We start from the raw sequence: 26,118 nt of genomic DNA, 5'->3' as shown, positions 1-26,118 counted from the left end.
TGACCAAGTAATGGATGTTGTTTTATTTTAGGTTCACTGGAAAAGTAATTAAGGATGTGATAAACATGGGGTCCTATAACTACCTGGGGTTTGCAGAGAACAATGAAGAGTCCCTGGGCTCAGTGAAGAATATATTGGAGCAATATGGAGCTGCCGTGTGCAGCACCAGGCAAGAAATGGGTAAGGACACCCAGTATGTTGCTGTGGTTACTGGACTGTGGAAAATGACTACAGCTTAAAGATCCTTGTTCAATATTATACACTGGCAACTGTTCTAACTTTTCTAGGCCTGAGGAAACAACATTTATTGAAAACATGTGTACTACAATATAAATGGCAAGTTAAACATTATTGCTTAGCTTTAATCTTATGTTACTTGTCATTCAGTTCTTCCAGCATTTTCCAAAGCATTGAAAATGTTCCACAGCTGTTCATCTAGCGTTCCCTTCTAATACGCGCTACCTTGCATTGTTCAGCAATGGTTCTAAAAACAGTCATTTCGTATCCCATCATGACATGTGTATTCAAACAATTCTTTGAACCCTTTAAGTACTAGAAATGGTTTAACACAGCCATTACTATAGCTGATATTGATGGATTTCAACTGGATTTTTTTTTTTTTTTACTTTTTCTCCTCAAATACATTGTTGTTTTTTCCATGACGTCTGTATATTATTTTTTTCTGGACACCTATAGAAATAGAGTTCATGTTAAGGGGCCTATTTATCACCATCCGCAGGTGATAAAATCGCCCCAACTCGCACTGCGATAATCGACCCCTAGTTGCGACTACCTACACGCACCGCAGACCCTGCCCCCCCCCCCCCCCCCCTTCACCCCCAGAAGGTCAATATACTCACCTGTCCAGGGAGCCGGTTCGCGCTGCTTCAGGAGGCGGCCGGGCGGTGGGTCCTTCTCCTGCGCTGTAACCCCCGGTGCTGTAAAGTGCGCTGCCGCTTTGCAGCGTCACTTTACTGCATCGGGGTCAGAGTGCAGCATATGGGGGACACGGCGCCCCGGCAGCGCTTGCCAGAGCAGCAGACACCAGCTCCCTAGACAGGTGTGTATGTTTTTTTTTTGTTTTTTTTTACTGTATATTTTTATTTTTACACTGTGATCAGCTTGTGTGTCCATCAGACATATACAGCTGATCACTCTGCCGGGTCCCCGCTCAGCTTTCTCTGCCAGGGGCAGAGAAAGCTGGGCAATGGCACATTATCGCAGTGCCTGAGCTGGCGAGATTATCACAGGGCACACTGCAGTATTTTTTCAAATTTATATTTTTATTTTTTATTTTTTTAGTAAATTTGGCCACATCACATTTACCATTATAAGTATGGGGAATGCGATGTGGGTTACAAAAAAAGTGAACTAAAGGGTTTGGAGCAGTTTTTCATGAAAACTGCTCCAAATGCCCTTTAATACATTCAGGTGATACTAAAATAATGTGAAAAGGGTGTGAAAACACCTTTTTTCACATTATTTTAGTAAAAATAATGTTAATAAATAAATCCCTAAGTCTGTTATCTGGCAGACTGCAGACAATAAGCTATCCTGTTGTATCGTGGCTCGAGAGAAACGGGTGTAGCCATGTCACTACGGTGTGTTTGTGATCCTGTAGTGGGAGTGTCCATCTCCTCAGGAGCATGTGCAGCAGCTCTATTCCGCCCTCTCATACTGCATGTTGGCAGCAGCGCTATCATATTATATACGCCTGCTTTTATGGTCATGATTTGAGCTTATGGCTGGAAGGGGATTTTTCAGGGCAGCTGGAACACACACCCCTTCCCCCCCTTTCCACACAGACCTGTGCATTTGCTTATGGGCAGTGCTGAAAGTAGGGTGGTACGGCGTACCATTAAAAAATATGATGATGGCAGCCCACCACTGTGGCATACTTTATACGGGGCATTTTTGTAAAATGGTGATAGTGGCATAACTGTGTGTGGCATAATATGTAATAGGCATTATGGTGTGTGGTATAATATATAGTAGGCATTACGGTGTCTGGCATAATGTGTAAGGGGCATTACGGTGTCTGGCATAATGTGTAAGGGGCATAACAGTGTGTGGCATAATATGTAATAGGCATTACGGTGTGTGGTATAATATATAGTAGGCATTACGGTGTGTGGTATAATATGTAGTAGGCATTACGGTGTCTGGCATAATGTGTAAGGGGCATAACAGTGTGTGTTATAATGTGGCCATGCCTCTATTGTCATGTAGCCACCCCCCTAGTTTTGTCTGACCATTCCACCTCATGACATGTGACCACGCCCATTTCTACTTGCTCCACTGCTTATTGGTGTGTATTATTTTATGCAATAAACAGAATGGAGTGCAAAATTTTATGGTAGCGGGATGTGGCTAAAGGCCCGTACACACTGGTCGATTATATCGGCCGTTCTCCTGAACGGCCGATATATCGCGGGACCGTCGGCCAGTGTGTACGGCCGATACGTCTGTGAACTCCGTCGTTCACAGACGTATCGCGTCGGCCGCGCAGCACAGCCGACGGCCAATATATCTACCGATATATTGGCGCGTCGCTGTGTGTGTACGCCGTACACATGCTGCGGCTGCCGGCGGTGATTGACAGGTGAACTGGGCGGGCGTGTGTACACGCCCGCCCAGTTCATGACGTCAGTCCCCGACGGATCGAGCAGTGTGTATGCTGAACACACTGCTCGATCCGTCCATAGATATATCTGCAGATCAATTGATCTGCAGATATATCTGTTAGTGTGTACCCACCTTTAGACTCATTGACCTGTTTTATTTTACACTTACACGGTACAGTTTATCCAAGCATTTATTGCTCTGTATAAATGTCATTCATAATGTTTTGTAAGTTTTCATGTTAACACTTGCTGCAATTGACGAACATTGATACAGTTAATCAGAAATTATAGCCTGTGCGAGTTTACGTGTATGCATAGGTGTCTGTATATATTAATTATATATTTAAAAAAAAAATGTTATTTGTACAATTATTTTTCAGGGCACTTGGAAAAACACCAAGAGCTGGAAGATTTAGTTGCGGAGTTCCTCGATGCAGATGCTGCTATGGTATTTAGCATGGGTTTTGCTACTAACTCAACAAATATCCCAGCACTGGTTGGCAAGGTACTTTCATAAAACTTAAAAAAATTACCCAGCAAACATATATTATATTATAAAGTATTTTCCATCCATCATTAGAATTAAGTCTATTTTTAGTACTAGTATTTGTTTTCACTTTTGCTTTAATGGAAATATTGTCTTTGAAACAACAGAGTGAAAAGATACGCAAACAGTTCTCCGTGCCTATATGTTTTCATTAATATGTACAAGACAGGAGTGTGCAGTTTGTTTACCGCTGTAAATCTTTTGTAGTAGAACTAGCTGGTTTGTACAATTCAGTCATTCCAAAGATCTAATCTTGTAGTGCTTTTATCCATCCATGGAATGCTGTTGAGCTCTGTTGTGAAATGGTTATTGCTGGGACATATTCAGAGTGTTTGGGGAACACTTAACGGCTAAATCCACCAGCAACCATTATTTTGGCCTATTACAGAACAAGGAAACCAATTTAGGGGAGCTTTAAAAGTATCCATGATTTCCCTGCAAATTATTGCTCACCTAGAATTTAGATTGTTAACACAGTATGCATCATGAAAATTAGTGACATTGAAGCCAATAGTTTTTTAATGAATGTCCTTTAATGAAATGCAAGGAGCAAAATTATCATAGCTTGGTGAGAGATAAAGTACCAACCAATCAGCTTTTAACTGTCATTTTACAGGCTGTGTTTCAAAAATTACAGGAGTTAATTGGTGGAACTTTACATTTTCTCCAAGCTTTGCTAAATTTCCCCCTTAACATGGTACGAAGTGTGGCTATTAAATAGCGAGACTGATGCTATAATTTACATTGAATTATTTTAAGTACATTTTAACTCCGTTCCCCTTCTATGTACTCCCCTTCTGCATCCACACACCACTGCATTCTTATTTTCCATTGGGCAAAGCCGTGCTGTAGCTCATTATCTGTCAGCTGGTCTCAACAGCTCCATCGTTTTCTTCTTTACCTCAGTAACTGATGCAATATGGGTTGCCTGGACTAAAGATTTTACTTTATGGAAATTAAAGAAGTCACACAGAGCTAGGTTTGGCAAGTATGGATGGTGTTCTAGCACTGCAATCTGTTTCTCGGCCAAAAACTGCTTCACATAGAGAGCTATGTGGGCTGGTGCGTTGTCCTGATGGAGGATGAAACCATTTTTCCATATCTCTGGCCTCTTTCTTCTGATTCTTCCCTGCAAAGTTTCTAGAACATTTTTGTAGTAATGTTAATTCTGTTGCGCCTTCTGGTACTGAGTCTGCCGAAATAACACCCTTGATATCAAAGAAAACGATTAACGTGGCTTTGAATTTGGATTTGCTGTGACGTGCTTCTTCAGTCTTGGTGATGATGGTATTTTCCAGTGCATGGACTGGCATTGTGTCTCTTGGATCGTACAGGAAGATCCATGTTTCTTTACAGGCAATAACTCTAAAGGTGCATACACACGGAGAGATTTTGGCTATGAGAGATTTTGACTAACTTTTCCCTTGAACTGGCAGTAGGAGATTTTGACTAACTTTACCAGAGATTTTGTCTAACTATGCAAGAGATTTTGGCTATGGGAGATTTTGGCTATGGGAGATTTTGACTATCTCATTTAAATAAGGGGATGAGTGTCATATATAGGACGATTTTACAGGGTGGCTGGTATTTAAATAGCTGAAAGTTAAAAAAAAAATTTGCGTGGGGTCCCCCCTCCTATGTAAAACCAGCCTCGGGCTCTTTGAGACAGTCCTGGTTGTTAAAATACAGAGGAAAAATGAGTAGGGTTCCCCCATATTTAGACAACCAGCACCGGGCTCTGCGTCCGGTCCTGGTTTAAAAAATACGGGGGACAAAAGACATAGGGGTCCCCCGTATTTTCCAAACCAGCACCGGGCTCCACTAGCCAGGGAGATAATGCCACAGCCGGGGGACACTTTTATATTGGTCCCTGCGGCCGTGCCATTACCCCCCCAACTAGTCACCCCTGGCTGGGGTACACTGGAGGAGTGAGGACCCCTTAAATCAAGGAGTCCCCCCCTCCAGCTACCCAAGGGCCAGGGGTGAAGCCCGAGGCTGTCCCCCCCATCCGTGGCCCGGTGGATGGGAGGCTGATAGCCTTTCACTAGTAATATTGTTCTTTACAGGAGGCCTACAGGTCCCAGCAAGCCTGCCCCAGCATGTTGGCACTTGGAGAACCACAAGTGCCAGCATGCCCGGACATAAAGGGCCCGCTGGCACCTGTAGTCCACTTGTAAAGAAAATATTAAAAAAAACACACAACACATTCTTTTAAAAATCCTTTATTAAACTGGGTCTTCACCTGGGGGCGGCGGCCTTTAAGCTCTTTTGCATGGCCGCCGCCTTCCCAGGGCTTCCGGCGTCTTCACCTGGGGGGGCGCCACCTCCCCAGGGCTTCTGGGGTCTTGCTCCGGCGTCTTCACCTGGTGGGCGGCGGCTGCTAAGCTCTTTTGCATAGCCGCCGCCCATCCAGGACTTCCACGACGTCTTCACCTGGGAGGCGGCGGCCTTTAAGCTCTTTTGCATGGCCGCCGCCTTCCCAGGACTTCCAGCATCTTCACCTGGTGGGCGGCGGCTGCTAAGCTCTTTTGCATAGCCGCCGCCCATCCAGGACTTCCACGGCGTCTTCAGGAGCTCTTCTCCGCTCCTCCTCCGCCGTCGGACTGACAGCCGCTGCCTCGCGCTGACTTATATAAGTCAGCGGGAGGGGGCGGGGCGATGACGCGGCGAGCCGTGATTGGCTCGCGGCGGCCATCTTGAATTTCAAAAATGACGCTGAGGCGCCATTTTTGAAACTGGTACCGCTCCGCTGCCAAACTCTGCAATAGAAAGGTAAATTTCCCCCGCCCACACCGCCACCGCAACCCACCGCCGCCGCAACCCGCCGTCGCCCACACCGCCACCGCAACCCGCCGCCGCCCGCACCGCCGCCACAACCCGCCGCCACAACCCGCCGCCGCCCGCACCACCGCCGCCTGCACATCGCTATCGCTGGGAAAAATCGCTGGCCTCTTAAAGTGTTAGCGATTTTGCCTAACTTTTGCAGCGACATAGCCAAAATTGACTTGCCTGCACTGACTATTTTTCCCAGCGATAGCGACCTAGCGGGGACGCGCATCGCTATCGCTGGCTGTGTACACACGGAGTGATCTGCACTAACTTTCTGAGCGATTTTGACTATATAGTCAAAATCGCTCAGTTATATCGCTCCGTGTGTATGCACCTTAAGACATGTGATTCTGCTTGAATTTGTTCCAGAATGTACAAATTCGCCTTCCATTTACTTTTTGCTCGGCAGTGAGAAATCTTGGAAACATCTTAGCACAAACATTGGTCATGTTAAGATCTTGATGAATAACTTTCCTAACCTTTTCTTTGTCTATGTTTACTATTTCTGCTATCATTCGGATGGTGAGTTAACGGTCAATTCAAACATTTTTTTTAATTTCCCCCCCACATTTTCGTTTGTTTATGATGTACAATGCCTTCCGGGACGTTCATTGCCTTCAACATCCTCACAATCATCTTAAAAACATTTGTGCTACTCAAACACTCATGCACAAGACATAATGGGGCAGATTTATTAAGCTCAGTGAAGTGATAAATTGGAAGGTGATAAAGGACCAGCCAGTCAGCTCCTAACTCATTTTTCAAACCCAGCCTGTGACATGGTAGCTAGGATCTGATTGGCTGGTCCTTTATCACCTTCCACTTTATCACTTCACCGAGCTTAATAAATCTGCTCCGTAAACCTCAGCTAGCATACGGAAATCTTCGGTGGTCATTTTATTCCATTTAACTAAAAATGTTAACACATTGCTCTACTTTAGAACTATAGAAAAACACAATTTTTTCAAAGGTTGTGTGACAGCAAAACTACCTGTGCAAGAGGGGTGAAACTTGCAAACTGGTGCAGTATGATTTATTTTTTACAAGTACAGCTTTGTTATTTAATAGCCATACCTTGTGTAGTTAGTAATTTCTCTAACGTCCTAGTGGATGCTGGGAACTCCGTAAGGACCATGGGGAATAGCGGGCTCCGCAGGAGACTGGGCACTCTAAAGAAAGATTTAGTACTATCTGGTGTGCACTGGCTCCTCCCTCTATGCCCCTCCTCCAGACCTCAGTTAGAATCTGTGCCCGGACAGAGCTGGGTGCTTTTAGTGAGCTCTCCTGAGCTTGCTAATAAGAAAGTATTTTAGTTAGGTTTTTTTATTTTCAGAGAGCTTCTGCTGGCAACAGACTCTCTGCTACGTGGGACTGAGGGGAGAGAAGCAAACCTACTAACTGCGGATAGGTTGCGCTTCTTAGGCTACTGGACACCATTAGCTCCAGAGGGATCGAACACAGGACCTGACCTTGTCGTCCGTTCCCGGAGCCACGCCGCCGTCCCCCTCGCAGAGCCAGAAGACAGAAGCCGACAGAAGCGGAGAAGACATCGAAATCGGCGGCAGAAGACTCCTGTCTTCACATGAGGTAGCGCACAGCACTGCAGCTGTGTGCCATTGCGCCCACACTAACCCACACACTCCGGTCACTGTAGGGTGCAGGGCGCAGAGGGGGGCGCCCTGGGCAGCAATTGATACCTCCTGGCGAAAGCTGCATATAGACAGTGGGACACTGTTATATGTATGAGCCCCCGCCATTTATTTTACAAAAAAATCGCGGGACAGAAGCCCGCCACTGAGGGGGCGGGGCCTTCTTCCTCAGCACTCACCAGCGCCATTTTCCTTCCACAGCTCCCCTGAGAGGAAGCTCCCCAGGCTCTCCCCTGCAGAATCACGGTAGAAGGGTAAAAAAGAGAGGGGGGGCACATAAATTTAGGCGCATTAATAATATTACAGCAGCTACTGGGTAAACACTAAGTTACTGTGTAATCCCTGGGTTATATAGCGCTGGGGTGTGTGCTGGCATACTCTCTGTCTTTCCAAAAGGCCTTGTGGGGGTCCTGTCCTCATTTAGAGCTTCCCTTGTGTGTGTGGTGTGTCGGTACGCGTGTGTCTACATGTTTGACGAAGAGGGCTATGTGGAGGCAGAGCAAGTGCAGTTGACTGATGTGTCGCCGCCGACGGTGCCGACACCTGATTGGATGGATATGTGGAAGGTGTTAAATGGTAATGTAAACTCCTTACATAAAAGGTTGGATAAAGCTGATACCTCGGGCCAGTCAGGGTCTCAACCCATGCCTGATCCTACAGCGCAGAGGCCCTCAGGGTCTCAAAAGCGCCCACTATCCAAAATGGTTGACACAGATGTCGACACGGATTCTGACTCCAGTGTCGACGACGATGATGCAAAATTGCAACCAAAAATGACAAAAGCTATACGTTACATGATTATAGCGATGAAGGATGTTTTACACATATCAGAGGTAAACCCTGTCCCTGACAAGAGGGTTTATATGTATGGGGAGAAAAAGCAAGAGGTGACTTTTCCCCCTTCACATGAGTTAAATGAGTTATGTGAAAGAGCGTGGGATTCCCCAGATAAGAAAGTCCTGATTTCCAAAAGGTTACTTATGGCGTACCCTTTCCCGCCAGAGGACAGGGTGCGCTGGGAATCCTCCCCAAGGGTAGATAAAGCTCTCACACGCTTATCTAAGAAGGTGGCCCTGCCGTCGCAGGATACGGCCACCCTAAAGGATCCTGCAGAAAGAAAGCAGGAAAGTATCCTGAAATCTGTTTATACACATTCAGGGACTCTACTGAGGCCGGCAATTGCGTCGGCGTGGATGTGTAGTGCTGTAGCAGCGTGGACAGATAATCTGTCTGAGGAAATGGATACCTTGGACAGGGATACCATTATGCTGACCCTGGGGCATATCAAAGACACTGTCCTATATATGAGGGATGCCTAGAGGGACATTTGCCTACTGGGCTCTAGAATTAATGCAATGTCAATTTCTGCCAGGAGGGTCCTGTGGACTCGGCAGTGGACAGGTGATGCAGACTCCAAAAAACACATGGAGGTGTTACCTTACAAGGGTGAGGAATTGTTTGGGGACGGTCTCTCAGACCTGGTTTCCACAGCTACTGCTGGGAAGTCAAACTTTTTGCCATATATTCCCTCACAACCTAAGAAAGCACCGTATTACCAAATGCAGTCCTTTCGCGCACAAAGAAGCAAGAAGGTCAGAGGTGCTTCCTTTCTTGCTAGAGGCAGGGGTAGAGGAAAAAAGCTGCACCTTACAGCTAGTTCCCAGGAACAGAAGTCCTCCCCGGCTTCCACTAAATCCACCGCATGACGCTGGGGCTCCACGGGTGGAGCCAGGAGCGGTGGGGGCGCGTCTCCGACATTTCAGCCACCAGTGGGTTCGCTCACAGGTGGATCCCTGGGCTATACAGATTGTGTCTCAGGGATACAAGCTGGAATTCGAGGTGATGCCCCCTCAACGTTACCTAAAATCGGCCCTGCCAGCTTCCCCCATAGAAAGGGAAGTAGTGGTAGCGGCAATTCACAAGCTATTTCTCCAGCAGGTGGTGGTAAAGGTTCCCCTTCTTCAACAGGGAAAGGGATACTATTCCACAATGTTTGCGGTACCAAAACCGGATGGTTCGGTCAGACCTATATTAAATTTAAAGTCCCTGAACATTTATCTGAAAAGATTCAAGTTCAAAATGGAATCGCTCAGAGCGGTCATTACAAGCCTGGAAGAGGGGGATTTTATGGTGTCTCTGGACATCAAGGATGCTTACTTGCATGTCCCCATTTATCCGCCTCATCAGGAGTACCTCAGATTTGTGGTACAGGACTGTCATTACCAATTCCAGACGTTGCCGTTTGGGCTCTCCACGGCACCGAGAATATTTACCAAGGTAATGGCAGAAATGATGGTGATCCTGAGAAAGCAAAGAGTCACAGTTATCCCATACTTGGACGATCTCCACATAAAGGCGAGGTCGAGGGAGCAGTTGCAGATCAGCGTAGCGCACTCTCAGGAAGTGTTGCAACAGCATGGCTGGATTTTGAATATCCCAAAGTCGCAGCTGATTCCTACGACGCGTCTGCCCTTTCTGGGCATGATTCTGGACACAGACCAGAAGAAGGTGTTTCTCCCGACGGAGAAGGCTCAAGAGCTTGTGACTCTAGTCAGAGACCTCTTAAAACCGAAACAGGTGTCGGTGCATCACTGCACGCGAGTCCTGGGAAAGATGGTGGCATCGTACGAAGCCATTCCCTTCGGCAGGTTCCATGCGAGGATCTTTCAATGGGATCTGTTGGACAAATGGTCCGGATCGCATCTTCAGATGCATCGGCTGATCACCCTATCCCCCAGGGCCAGGGTGTCTCTTCTGTGGTGGCTACAGAGTGCTCACCTTCTCGAGGGCCGCAGGTTCGGCATACAGGACTGGGTCCTGGTGACCACGGATGCGAGCCTCTGAGGGTGGGGGGCAGTCACTCAGGGAAGAAACTTCCAAGGGTTGTGGTCAAGTCAGGAGGCTTGTCTGCACATAAATATCCTGGAACTAAGGGCCATATTCAACGCCCTGAGTCAAGCGGAGCCCCTGCTTCGCAACCAACCGGTGCTGATTCAGTCAGACAACATCACCGCGGTGGCTCATGTAAACCGCCAGGGCGGCACAAGAAGCATAGTCGCGATGGCGGAAGCCACCAGGATTCTTTGGTGGGCGGAGAATCATGTACAAGCACTGTCAGCAGTGTTCATTCCGGGGGTGGACAACTGGGAAGCAGACTTCCTCAGCAGGCACGACCTTCACCCGGGAGAGTGGGGACTTCATCACAAAGTCTTCATTCAGATTACAAATCGATGGGAACTGCCACAGGTAGACATGATGGCGTCCCGTCTCAACAAAAAGCTACAACGGTATTGCGCCAGGTCAAGAGACCCTCAGGCGATAGCTGTGGACGCCCTGGTAACACCGTGGGTGTTCCAATCGGTCTATGTGTTTCCTCCTCTTCCTCTCATACCCAAGGTGCTGAGAATCATAAGAAGAAAAGGAGTGAGAACAATACTCATTGTTCCAGATTGGCCACGAAGGCCTTGGTACCCGGAACTGCAAGAAATGCTCACAGAGGACCCATGGCTTCTGCCTCTCAGACAGGACCTGTTGCAACAGGGGCCCTGCCTGTTCCAAGACTTACCGCGGCTGCGTTTGACGGCATGGCGGTTGAACGCCTGATCCTAGCGGAAAAAGGCATTCCGGAGGAAGTTATTCCTACGCTGATAAAGGCTAGGAAGGACGTAACAGCAAAGCATTATCACCGCATATGGCGAAAATATGTTGCTTGGTGTGAGGCCAGGAAGGCCCCTACAGAGGAATTCCAACTGGGCAGATTTCTGCACTTTCTACAGTCTGGAGTGACTATGGGCTTGAAGTTGGGATCCATAAAGGTCCAGATTTCGGCCCTATCCATTTTCTTTCAAAAAGAACTGGCGTCTCTTCCTGAAGTTCAGACGTTTGTTAAGGGAGTGCTGCATATTCAGCCCCCTTTTGTGCCACCAGTGACACCTTGGGATCTCAACGTGGTGTTGCGTTTCCTAAAATTTCACTGGTTTGAACCACTTAAGACCGTGGAGCTAAAGTATCTCACGTGGAAGGTGGTCATGCTATTGGCCTTAGCTTCGGCTAGGCGTGTGTCAGAATTGGCGGCTTTGTCATGCAAAAGCCCTTATCTGGTTTTTCATATGGACAGGGCAGAATTGCGGACTCGTCCCCAATTTCTGCCAAAGGTGGTGTCATCTTTTCATTTGAACCAACCTATTGTAGTGCCTGCGGCTACTCGTGACTTGGAGGATTCCAGGTTACTAGATGTAGTCAGGGCTTTGAAGATCTATGTAGCCAGAACGGCTGGAGTCAGGAAAACTGACTCGCTGTTTATCCTATATGCCCCCAACAAGTTGGGGGCTCCTGCTTCAAAGCAAACCGTTGCCCGCTGGATCTGTAACACGATTCAGCAGGCTCATTCTACGGCTGGATTGCCGCATCCAAAATCAGTGAAAGCCCATTCCACAAGGAAGGTGGGCTCTTCTTGGGCGGCTGCCCGAGGGGTCTCGGCTTTACAGCTTTGCCGAGCTGCTACTTGGTCGGGTTCAAACACATTTTCAAAATTCTACAAGTTTGATACCCTGGCTGAGGAGGACCTTGAGTTTGCCCATTCGGTGCTGCAGAGTCATCCGCACTCTCCCGCCCGTTTGGGAGCTTTGGTATAATCCTCATGGTCCTTACGGAGTTCCCAGCATCCACTAGGACGTTAGAGAAAATAAGATTTTACTCACCGGTAAATCTATTTCTCATAGTCCGTAGTGGATGCTGGGCCCCCGTCCCTAGTGCGGACTTTCTGCAATACGTGTATATAGTTATTGCTTAATAATGGGTTATGTTATGTTGGCATCCATTGTAGATGCACTGTTGTTGTTCATACTGTTGACTGGATAAGTGTATCACAAGTTATACGGTGTGATTGGTGTGGCTGGTATGAGTCTTACCCGGGATTCCAAAATCCTTTCCTTATAATGTCTGCTCTTCCGGGCACAGTTTCCTTAACTGAGGTCTGGAGGAGGGGCATAGAGGGAGGAGCCAGTGCACACCAGATAGTACTAAATCTTTCTTTAGAGTGCCCAGTCTCCTGCGGAGCCCGCTATTCCCCATGGTCCTTACGGAGTTCCCAGCATCCACTACGGACTATGAGAAATAGATTTACCGGTGAGTAAAATCTTATTTTTTACAGGCAAGTTCCAGCTTCAGAGTAAGCAGCCCGTGTTTGTCAACAATCTACCTAACCTACTGCTGCCAGGGAATTCTCTGTATTATTTTTAGAGACCTTGCCCCAGGTGACATAAGCCTGCCACATGTGTTCTTTCTACACTACCTTTCAAGCAAAAGGTTCATTATGAATGCAAATTACTGGCACCAGCATCTTTATTAACATACAGTATAATAACTGCGGGGGTGAAATTATTGAACAAGACACTGAGTCAACATGTTTCCAGGCCTTTGATGCACAGAATCCAAGGTCCAGTTCAGGATGCAACCGAATAATGATATCATTGTGACCGCAGTTTGACGTATGTTCATTACATAGATGCGACCTTTAGAAGCCAATGTTACCGATTTTACATTTTATTATTTAACCCCTTCTGCATAATATTAATATCTACTTTTTTTTGGAAGGGGGTTAATATTAACATTTTAATTCCTGAAAGTTTTTTTTTTTTTTTTTTTTTGGTAATAGTTGTTTGTCTTACATGTGAAAGCTGATAAATTTGGTTAGGAGTCAGTTTGCGATAGCAGAGTTCTGTGAATTACGTTCATTCACTTGCAAACATCAGCAACATTATTCCAAACATGCGCTAATTGGGGAAAACAAAGCCACCGTGTTTTCCTGCAGTAAGGGTAATAATCTCTAGACGCAAGAAACTGACAAAGCAGAAGAAGATGGCAATAAAAATGCATTCCTAGGGGTACATTTGCTAAAGCTTCTAAAAATGATAAGTGGTGATGTTGCTCATAGCAACCAATCAGATTCTATCTATGGGCAACATTACCACTTTTCATTTGTAGGTGCTTTTGTAAATTTACTCCCCAGACTCCATACATTTAAAAATGTTGAATAAATATCGGATGCTATTCTTATTTCATACTTCCAACATTTCTTATTTGGTGGTGATTATTATTCCTCACGAACCTTGATCTCATATTATAATATATATATATATATATATATATATATATATATATATATATATATATATATATATATATATATATATATATATATAGCATGGATGAAGTTTGGCACTCGTCAGACATGTACTTAGCTGCAGCCGGTGCCTTCATAAAGGGTAATCACAGGGAACAAGGATGCGGCACTCGAGGCTTTGAGAAATACACAGCAACAAATTTCTGCTTTGCAACGTTTCAGTAGACCAACCTACTGTCGTCAGGCTTTAATAACAAATAAAAAACATGTACATACCTTTATACTATCACCTCGTGCAATCCCGCCAGCTCGCCCCGGGACCACTCACCCGCCGAGCCGCGCAGTGTATGACGTCATCAACATACGACGGCGCCGTGACAAACCCTTCACCATGGTAACAATGTAAACAGTGCAGCAGAAAGCTGTGTGTGCTGTAATCATATAGAACACAATATTCCTTACAATTCAAAACAACATTTTTTCTAAGTTGCTTATGATAAATACACAAACTGCGGAAATACCTTCCATAGGATACTTATTATGGACACCATTGGCTATATTATTTATTTAAAAAAGCAAGAATAGGAGATTGATTCATTAAGTCCCCGTGGGTATATTACCCCAAGACGGAGAATCCATTTAGATTCTAATTGTAATAGTTTAGCACCTCTATTTCCTCCTCTCATATCTGCTGGTACATGATCTATCATTCTATACCTTATGCTGTGTATTGGATGTTTAAAATGCGCGAAATGCCTGGCAACCGGCTGTTCACTGGTGCCAGTATCTAAGGCATTTCGAATGGCAGAACGATGGGCAGACATCCTCTCTTTGAATTTCCGTTCGGTCTTTCCGATATAACTTAGACCACAAGGGCATATAATTTGATAAATAATGAAATTGGAATTACAAGTTAGTTGGTGGTGAATAGAGATTTTTTGACCTGTCTGGGGATGATTGAAACTGTCTCCCGTAAGCAGGTATTGACATGTTACACATGCACATTTAATATTTCCAAGCTTAGGATTCTTACATAAAAAGGTCTTTGCTACAGGTTCTCTTTTTAATTTAGCTACATCTGTTTTAACTAACCAATCTCGCAGATTTCTGCCCCGTGAATAACACGGCATTAAATTGGTATCCTTTAAATTTAAATTATCATCTGAAGTGATAATTGGCCAGTGCTTTTTAGTTATCATATTGATCTGAGATGATTTAGTGTGAAATTTATTTACCCATGGTAAAACAGATTTAGTCCCACTCGTTTTTTTAGTACTAGATAGAAGTGTCTCTCTATCTAGGGACATCACCTTGTTTTTAGAGCACTTAAGTGCTTTTAACGAATAGCCTCTAATTAATAATTTATCAATAAGAGAGTCTATTTGTGACTCCGCTGTATCATTGTTGCTATTTATTCGCCTGATCCTAATCATCTGGGAGTAGGGAAGACCTCTCGTCATTGATTTAGGGTGGCAGCTGTTAGCATGTAAAAGCTGTTGTTTATCTGTGGGTTTTACAAATAAGGTTGTGGTCAAACTGTTTTTTTGATTGTCGGAGGACGCCCTGCTCTTCCTCTGCCTTTCGTTTTGGCCGCTTCTCCTGGTGCGCCATCTTTTCCTGGGTTTTTCACTCCTCTTGTTCTTGATCCTAAAGGGGCAGCAGCTTGGTTGGATTTGTCCGTATCGCTATTTAACAGATATATAGATGATCTAATCATCCTGTGGAAAGGTAACCATACAGAGTTGGAAAAAATGCTGAATGACTATAATGCCACAGAAGGACCCATCAAATTCACCTTCAATATGAGTCAAAATGTCATTAGCTTCCTTGATGTGCAGATTCAGATTACAGGTTCGAGTTTGACCACAACCTTATTTGTAAAACCCACAGATAAACAACAGCTTTTACATGCTAACAGCTGCCACCCTAAATCAATGACGAGAGGTCTTCCCTACTCCCAGATGATTAGGATCAGGCGAATAAATAGCAACAATGATACAGCGGAGTCACAAATAGACTCTCTTATTGATAAATTATTAATTAGAGGCTATTCGTTAAAAGCACTTAAGTGCTCTAAAAACAAGGTGATGTCCCTAGATAGAGAGACACTTCTATCTAGTACTAAAAAAACGAGTGGGACTAAATCTGTTTTACCATGGGTAAATAAATTTCACACTAAATCATCTCAGATCAATATGATAACTAAAAAGCACTGGCCAATTATCACTTCAGATGATAATTTTAATTTAAAGGATACCAATTTAATGCCGTGTTATTCACGGGGCAGAAATCTGCGAGATTGGTTAGTTAAAACAGATGTAGCTAAATTAAAAAGAGAACCTGTAGCAAAGACCTTTTTATGTAAGAATCCTAAGCTTGGAAATATTAAATGTGCATGTGTAACATGTCAATACCTGCTTACGGGAGACCGTTTCAATCATCCCCAGACAGGTCAAAAAATCTCTATTCACCACCAACTAACTTGTAATTCCAATTTCATTATTTATCAAATTATATGCCCTTGTGGTCTAAGTTATATCGGAAAGACCGAACGGAAATTCAAAGAGAGGATGTCTGCCCATCGTTCTGCCATTCGAAATGCCTTAGATACTGGCACCAGTGAACAGCCGGTTGCCAGGCATTTCGCGCATTTTAAACATCCAATACACAGCATAAGGTATAGAATGATAGATCATGTACCAGCAGATATGAGAGGAGGAAATAGAGGTGCTAAACTATTACAATTAGAATCTAAATGGATTCTCCGTCTTGGGGTAATATACCCACGGGGACTTAATGAATCAATCTCCTATTCTTGCTTTTTTAAATAAATAATATAGCCAATGGTGTCCATAATAAGTATCCTATGGAAGGTATTTCCGCAGTTTGTGTATTTATCATAAGCAACTTAGAAAAAATGTTGTTTTGAATTGTAAGGAATATTGTATTCTATATGATTACAGCACACACAGCTTTCTGCTGCACTGTTTACATTGTTACCATGGTGAAGGGTTTGTCACGGCGCCGTCGTATGTTGATGACGTCATACCCTGCGCGGCTCGGCGGGTGAGTGGTCCCGGGGCGAGCTGGCGGGATTGCACGAGGTGATAGTATAAAGGTATGTACATGTTTTTTATTTGTTATTAAAGCCTGACGACAGTAGGTTGGTCTACTGAAACGTTGCAAAGCAGAAATTTGTTGCTGTGTATTTCTCAAAGCCTCGAGTGCCGCATCCTTGTTCCATATATATATATATATATATATATATATATATACTAGGTGCTTCATCGCGCCCTACGGGCGCTCTTCACACCGTCGCAAGGGGCTACGCCCCCTTAACCCTTGCATGCCTTTCTGGGGTTCAATATTTGTATTATATGGAGTATTACCTGCATTCCTTTGTCAGTGGTTAAATATTGCACAATGAAAGGGCGTGCGATGGTGAAGGAGGCACAGCCCCTTGCGACGGTCTGGAGGCACCGTGGGTAGGGGAGGGGCAGGTACGGGTGGTGCGGCGGATGGGGAAGCGGGTCTGGAGGCGCTGCAGGTGGTGGAGGGGTAGGTGCGGGGGTGCCATGGGTGGGGGAGGGGTGGGTGGGGGGACCGCAGATGGAGGAGGGTGTCTGCAGATGCTGCGGGTGGAGGGGGGCAGGTGTGGGGGGAGACATATATGGGGGGTGGATGGTGGAGGGGGTCTGGAGGTGCTGTGGGTGGTGGAAGGGCGGAGGAGTGGGAGCCACGGGTGGTGTGGGGGAGGGGTGGAGTGCCGCATGTGGTGGAGGGGAAGGTGCGGAGGTGTAATGCATTGAGGAGGGGTCTGGAGGCGCTGCGGGTACTGTACCTGCCAAAAAGGTAGTTGGAGGGCATGCAGTAACAGGGCCAGGACAGGCGTGACAGGGTCAGATCAGGGGTGACAGGGCCAGGATAGGGGTAACAGGGCCAGCATAAGGGTGAAAGGGCCAGGATAAGGGTGACAGGGCAAGGCCAGGGGTGACAGGGACATGACAGGGCATGGGAGAGATTGGTATTAGGGACAAAACAGTGGTGACAGACAGATGTGTCTTACCGGAGTCACGGCTGCTGCTGTTCCACTTTAACCTGTTGGGATCGGTATCCGTTCACATGGTCGACCATGTTATGGTCGACAGTCATTAGGTCGACCACTATTGGTCGACATTGACATGGACACATGGTCGACACATGAAAATGGTCGACGCATGGAAAGGTCGACATGAGTTTTTTAACTTTTTTCTTTTGTGGGACTTTTCCATACTTTACGATCCACGTGGACTACGATTGGAACGGTAATCTGTGCCGAGCGAAGCGGTAGCGGAGCGAAGGCACCATGCCCGAAGCATGGCGAGCGAAGCGAGCCATGCGAGGGGATGCGGTGCACTAATTGGGGTTCCCAGTCACTTTACGCAAAAAACGACACCAAAAAAAGTTAAAAAACTCATGTCGACCTTTGTTATGTGTCGACCATGTCGACCATGTCAATGTCGACCAATAGTGGTCGACCTAATGACTGTCGACCATAACAAGGTCGACCATTCATACCGGAACCGTTGGGATCTGCTGCTGGTGGAGACTTGGCATGACTGACTCTCTCAGGCTGGAGTCCTGCTTCCTCTGCCCGTCAGCATCCCTCCCCCCCCTCCTCAGTCACACACCGCAGACCTCGCGCAGCTGCCGGGCACTGTGGTAAGGGGAGACTGGGAGTGACTGGTTAGCCCCCAGGAGACGCTGCGACTGGAGGGAGGAGGAGGGTCATAGCATGCACACGGCGCGGACCTCGCGGCTGCTGGGCACTGTGGTAAGGGGAGACTGGGAGTGACTGGTTAGCTCCCAGGAGACGCTGCGGCTGGAGGGAGGAGGGGGTCGGAGCCTGCAAGCAGCTCGGACTTCTGCAGCGCTACCCGCTGGCTAAAGTGTGTGAAGGAGCTGGGCGCACCTCACTGCGGGCGGCAGCACTGCAGCTAGCGGTGGTGTTGCCGTGGCTGGAGATAACAGAGGCAGTACGGAACCTGCACAGCATCAGGTGCCCCACAAAACTGCAGCTAAGAAGCGTGGAGTGTGCTAGAAAGTGATGCTCCTCCGCGCCAGAGAGACCCTGCTGAGTATGCTGATGTGGGGGGGGTCTAGCACACAGTGAGCCGGTGCCCGTCTGTCTGTACGGCATACCCCTCACACACCCCCATACCTCCCAACTGTCCCGGGGTTCCGGCAGCAGAGCCGGATTAAGGGGGGGGCCAGGGGGTACGTACCGTGGGCCCCACAGTTTTAGGGGCCCCCCCGGCTGGAGTAGCTCTGTCCCAGCTCAGAAGCTCCCCCGTCCTGCCAGCAACAGCGGCAGGTCTGTGGTGTTGCCTGCTGTCTTCTGCCTGTGCGGGTGTGTAGGGGGAAGCGACCACCTCCTCTGGCTTTAGCCCTAGCTGAGGGGCCAAAATTCCATATTAAAAAAAAATACCGGAATTTGCATAAGGGGGCGTGGCCACGCGGGCGCGATTAGGCCACGCCCCCAGCCCCACAGCAGACACAGCCATGAGTTAGGGCTCCCCTGTCTCAAGTGCCCTGGGCCCCCCAGACTCATAATCCGCCCCTGGAGGCATGCCAGCAGCTCACAGAGCGCTGGGCATGCCCCCTCACTGACGAAAACGGGGGCCCTTCCGTAAAGCCACGCCCCTTTAATTGGCCACGCCTTTTCGCTGTGTGTATGTGTGTGTGTGTGTGTGTGTGTGTGTGTGTGTGTGTGCGTGCGCCCTCCTTCTGCCTGAAGAAAGCTGGGAGGTATGCACCCCTGTCTGCCTGAAGAAAGCTGGGAGGTATGCACCCCTGCCTGTGCCATGCCCATACTATCTGCTTCTGCTCCTAGTCTCCTATAGATTTGCCCAGATCTGTGACTCATTTGACTAACTCCGCCCAGTGTTGTGACTCCGCCCAGCGTTAGCAAATGAGTCACAAAGTCACAGATCTGGGCTATTATATAGGAGATGGTATAATAATTGGAGAGGGACTGGAAAATGTGTGATAGAAGGTTTTTACAACAAATTTATTTTCATGAGACATATAAAGTTTAAAAAAAAATGGTTTTGCACATAAATCCATACATAAATTTTTTTAAAAGAAAGGGGTTATAAGAAGAAAAGAATATAATACAGTATATATGTATTTCTTCTTATAACCCCTTTTAACGGTTTTTTTTATGTATGTGTCGCTTGCTCTCTCTCTCTCTCTCTCTCTCTCTCTCTCTCTCTCTCTCTCTCTCTCTCTCTCTCTCTCTCTCTATATATATATATATATATATATATATATATATATATATATATATATATATATATAAAAAACAGAGGTTGTCTGCACTCACAATTCAACATAAGTTTGCTGGGGTGTCACTCAAATTTCATAGGGTCAAAGGCATATTCCTTTCTCCATGAATACATATAGATCCTGTATAGAGTACACTCACCAGACGAGTTATGAAGCCAGCAGGGGTTTATTGAAGCATCATGTACAACATCACACTGACGTTTCGGTCCTACTTGGACCTTTGTCAAGGTTCAAATGATACCCACACAGCTTATCCATATATAGCCATCACCTTAATTACAATATAGACAAAAAGACCCGACATAGAACATATATGACATGGACACACGTGACTACCAGTATTAACGCTATTGGTTGCCGGATGAAACACGTGACGAGATCATGTGGGTGCGTTCCAAATAATGTTGAAATCACTTCCGCTCCCGCCAGCGTGCTGTTCAGCAGCGATGGTGGGTGAGGCTGGAATAAGTGAGTAATAGTCCGTCCTGCTAACACACGGGGTGGAGGAGATGGTCTGGTCTATTTGAGAACATGATTGTCTCTGATTAAGCAATATATTAAGTAATATATGTCTGGTGTATGTCCATGTCATATATGTTCTATGTCTGGTCTTTTTGTCTATATTGTAATTAAGGTGATGGCTATATATGGATAAGCTGTGTGGGTATCATTTGAACCTTGACAAAGGTCCAAGTAGGACCGAAACGTCGGTGTGATGTTGTACATGATGCTTCAATAAACCCCTGCTGGCTTCATAACTCGTCTGGTGAGTGCACTCTATACAGGATCTATATATATATCTATCTATCTATCTATCTATCTATCTATATATATATATATATATATATATATATATATATATATATATATATATATATATATATATATATAGAGAAAGGAATATGCCTTTGACCCTATGAAATTTGAGTGACACCCCAGCAAACTTATGTTGAATTGTGAGTGCAGACAACCTCTGTTTTTTCTGGATCTCTATATGACTATCCTGCTGGAAGGCATATGGACTTTTTGTTGTGCACCCAGTGCTAAAGCCTGAATTTGCAAGGATCGTATCAAATGTGGCTATTAACTAAATAAGTGTGATACCAATATGTGGGTATATGGTTGATGAATATTTAATCCATTGGGAAGATTGGATGCTGTCTAAATCTGATTTTTTCTTTTTTCTTTTTTTCTTCTTTTTTCTTTTTTGTTTTTTTATGAAAAAGTTTTTTTTAGGTGTCTTTTTGTGTATTAGTATTTTCCCTAAATCTGTGGCGACATAGTTACATCCATTATAGTGTTTTGTTTTGTTTTGTTTTGTTTTGTTGTGTCAGCAGTAATAAAAAGGAGAACTTAGTGAATCCCGAACTCCTGTCCAATGCAGAATATGGACAGGTGTCTTATACAGATGATGATGCAGAACGCCTTCTCTTTAATCTGACTGATTTTGGTGCTATTCCAGGAGAAAAAGCTATCGATATATATTATAAACTATTGAATCTCAATAAACGTGAAATTGATTTACTTTTGCACGGACAGTTTCTATCCGACTATTTTCGGAAGAAACAGATTCCGCGTGGGTTTCGGGTTCGGAATATCCCCACCATCGGCCGCAATAACCCCGTGTTTTGCAGCCGATGGTGTGGGACTTTGAACAAATGCTCATTAGATCTGGTGTTATTGGTAATTGAAGAGGTTGGCGTTGAACTCAAAAAAGTGAGGAGCGATTTAAGCTCCAATAAAGACCAGCTTGAGAGTGTACTTCAGATGATAAAACTGAGTATTGGCTCCTTAAATTAAACTCACAGGTAGATAAATACAAAACGGATCTAATTAATTTTAAGCGTAGTAAACTTGAGAAAGTGGAAAAGGATTATCGTGACCACAGGGTATATGGATGGTTGTGGGGAATGATTTCCCCCCTCGTAAACTACGTGAGTTTAGGTCTAGAAGGGGCCAATATCAATTTGATCAATACTCTACTGCCTCTAGCTCGGACAGGGATAATTCTGACCCAAGAAATAATCATCAGCCTTTTTCTCGGGTGGCTACACGTTCACAGCTAGACCCTGTACAGGCAGACATCAGAGGCCCCACCCAAGGAGGGGGTCCTACAAAAAATTTAAAAAAACCTCCAAAGAACCCACGAACAAAATAATCAATATCTCGTCTGTAGCATTAAGTTTGGACCAGGAAAAGGTTTTATCACGTGGGTTGTCTTTTATCCCTACTGTCCATTTCAGTCCAATGAGATGGAAAATAGACAATTATTGTTTGGCTCGTAAACTAAAGGTGGGTACACACTAATAGATATATCTGCAGATCAATTGATCTGCAGATATATCTATGAACAGATCGGGCAGTGTGTTGAGCATACACACTGCCCGATCCGTCGGGGACTGACGTCATGAACTGGGCGGGCGTGTACACACGCCCGCCCAGTTCAGCTGTCAATCACCGCCGGCTGTCGTAGCATGTGTATGGGCGGTCGGCCGACCGCCCCGTACACACACAGCGGCACGCCAATATATCGGTAGATATATTGTCCGTCGGCTGTGCTGCGCGGCCGACGCGATACGTCTGTGAACGACTGAGTTCACAGACGTATCGGCCGTACACACTGGCCGACGGTCCCGCGATATATCGGCCGTTCAAGAGAACGACCGATATATCGACCAGTGTGTACGGGCCTTAAGACTTAAAGAAAAGTTTGGGGACAACAAACGTGATATGCTGGATACTGAGTTCAAAAAGAAAAGTACCTATGATCCTCCATCAAATAATATTAATATCAAAACTTTTTCACGTATGATGGATCAATCAGTAAATGATTCTATGAGAAATACTGTTAGAGGTAGACCCAATCTCAGTAAAACAGAAAAGATTGCTCTAAAACAATTGAAAGATAATCCAACCATTACTATACGTCCAGCAGACAAGGGTGGGGCGGTTGTGCTTCAGGATACAACAGCATACAATAATGAGATTTTACGACAGCTGGGCGATGAATGTACCTATAGAGTCTTAGATACTGACCCTATGCCATTGTTCAAAAAGAGATTGGATACGGTGTTGGACATTGCATTGAATATGGGTGTCATCACTGAAACTATATCATTTATTATGCACACTGACTTCCCCATATGCCCTATTTTGTACACTTTACCTAAAGTGCACAAGTGCATTGATGCTCCCCCGGATAGACCGATTATATCTGCCCGGGGATCATTATTTCAACCTGTTGCACGATACCTTGACACCTATCTTCAACCATGTGTGAAATAAATAAAAAGTTACCTCAAGGACACCAATGACTTTATTAATGAGTTAAAATCGATAGAAGGTTATGATGAAAACTGGTTTCTTGTGACAATGGACGTGTCCTCTCTATACACAGTCATACCTCATCAAACAGGTATGGCTGCTGTAAAAAGAGCATTATTGAAAAATCAGCAACAACACCCACCCATTGAATTTCTTTTGGAATTACTTGATATGACACTTACGTGTCATTATTTCAAGTTTGGTGACCAATACTACCTCCAGACATCTGGGACCGCGATGGGGAGTAATATAGCCCCGGCATATGCAAATTTGTATATGGATGAATATGAACAACAGTACATATTACCGATGTTTGGGAGTAGTATTGGTTACTATAAATGTTATATAGACAATATATTTTTGTTATGGTCCGGAGATAGAGCTACATTGGAAAGTATGGTATTGCATCTTAATCAATTGGATACACCAATCCGATTTACGATGGAGTGTGACTTTAGAAGCATTAACTTTTTGGATGTGACAGTGTTTGCCACAGGTGGGGGTTATGAATTTAAGTTGTATAGAAAGGCCACAGACCGGAACACACTATTGGATTATAGTAGCTACCACCCAAAACCACTTAGAGAGCTTACCAATTTCTCAGTTTATCAGAGTAATGAGGAATAACTCGGATACAGAGATTCTCAAAGACCAACTTAGAGAAATGCAGCACCGCTTTCTTGATAGGGGATATCATCCTGATGCATTGAACGATGTTTGAAAATGGCTGAGCATCGCCATAAGGCTGGTAAAAGGACTCTGGCGGAAAGTGTCAAAAAACCATTTGTGTTTCTTACCACATATGACACTGGTAGCTTTGCCATGCGATCCGCTATTAAGAAAAACTGGGGTATTGTGGCTACGGATGGTGCACTCAAGGATGTTCTTCCAAAGCAACCGTTGATTGCATACAGACGGGGACCGAATCTACGAAATATGCTCATGCGCCCTGACCAATCGGTTGGTAAAGAAGTAGAAAATTGGCTACCCACAAAGAAATTGTGATGCTATAAGTGCCCAAACTGTACAACCTGTAGAAGTATGCTAACTGGAACTAGTTTTCCACACCCACATGATGGTAGATGGATACCAATACAACATCGATTAACGTGCACATCTGATTATGTGATCTATATTCTGATATGTCCGTGCTCACTAGTGTACATGGGCAAGACAATAAGATCATTTCGTGAACGGATTGCTAACCATCGTTCAAATATCAGATTGGCATTAAAAGCAGGTGGGTCGGATAAACCAGTTGCACATCATTTTGTACAACATCAACACCAATTGACTGCTCTACGCTATATGGTTATAGATAGAATGCCACCGCTCTCTAGGTGTGGCGACCGTGCTAAGATCCTTCTACGCCGAGAGGCATATTGGATACAGAGATTGGAGACTGTTTACCCAAAGGGCCTTAATGACTCGGTGCATTTAATATCTTTCTATGATATATGGATATGGACATTTTTTGTTATATTCAATGCCCCGTTGTAAGATCTAGTATGACTGTTTATCTTATATTTCTCTGACGTCCTAGTGGATGCTGGGACTCCGTAAGGACCATGGGGAATAGCGGCTCCGCAGGAGACAGGGCACAAGAATAAAAGCTTTAGGATCAGGTGGTGTGCACTGGCTCCTCCCCCTATGACCCTCCTCCAAGCCCCAGTTAGATTTTTGTGCCCGAACGAGAAGGGTGCAGGCTAGGTGGCTCTCCTGAGCTGCTTAGAATAAAAGTATATTTTAGGTTTTTTATTTTCAGTGAGTCCTGCTGGCAACAGGCTCACTGCATCGTGGGACTAAGGGGAGAAGAAACGGACTCACCTGCGTGCAGAGTGGATCGGGTTTCTTAGGCTACTGGACATTAGCTCCAGAGGGACGATCACAGGTTCAGCCTGGATGGGTCCCGGAGCCGCGCCGCCGGCCCCCTTACAGAGCCAGAAGAGCGAAGAGGTCCGGTGAAATCGGCGGCAGAAGACGATCCTGTCTTCAGACTAAGGTAGCGCACAGCACCGCAGCTGTGCGCCATTGCTCTCAGCACACTTCACACTCCGGTCACTGAGGGTGCAGGGCGCTGGGGGGGAGCGCCCTGAGACGCAATATAACAGATAATACCTTAGGTTGGCTAAAGAATACATCACATATAGCTCTTGGGCTATATGGATGTATTTTAACCCCTGCCATTTTTTACAGAAAAAGCGGGAGATAAGGACGTCCTGAAGGGGCGGAGCCTATCTCCTCAGCACACAAGCGCCATTTTCCCTCACAGCTCCGCTGGAAGGACGGCTCCCTGACTCTCCCCTGCAGACTTGCTACTGAATCAGGGTAAAAAAGAGAAGGGGGGGCACTATTGGCAGCTAAAAACTATATAAACAGCAGCTATAAGGGAATAACACTTATATAAGGTTATCCCTGTATATATATATATATATATATATATATATAGCGCTTGGTGTGTGCTGGCAGACTCTCCCTCTGTCTCTCCAAAGGGCTTGTGGGGTCCTGTCCTCTATCAGAGCATTCCCGGTGTGTGTGCTGTGTGTCGGTACGTGTGTGTCGACATGTATGAGGAGGAAAATGATGTGGAGGCGGAGCAATTGCCTGGGTTAGTGATGTCACCTCCTAGGGAGTCGACACCTGACTGGATGATCGTATTTAAAGAATTAAGTGATAATGTCAGCACTTTGCAAA

General features: G+C 45.5%; 1 protein-coding gene across 1 annotated transcript in view; it reads left to right on the top strand.

Annotated features, from left to right (window-relative positions):
• Positions 1-26,118, top strand: part of LOC134910469 (serine palmitoyltransferase 3-like) — a 273,308-nt gene that overhangs the window by 85,361 nt on the left and 161,829 nt on the right. The window contains exons 4-5 of the mRNA XM_063918542.1: positions 32-180; positions 3,005-3,129. Of these exons, the coding sequence (XP_063774612.1) occupies positions 32-180; positions 3,005-3,129 (274 nt within the window). The remainder of the gene's footprint in view (positions 1-31; positions 181-3,004; positions 3,130-26,118) is intronic.

The sequence above is a fragment of the Pseudophryne corroboree genome, chromosome 4, assembly GCF_028390025.1.
Source record: "Pseudophryne corroboree isolate aPseCor3 chromosome 4, aPseCor3.hap2, whole genome shotgun sequence".
Lineage (NCBI taxonomy): Eukaryota > Metazoa > Chordata > Amphibia > Anura > Myobatrachidae > Pseudophryne > Pseudophryne corroboree.
This window is presented reverse-complemented; position numbering and strand designations above follow the sequence as displayed.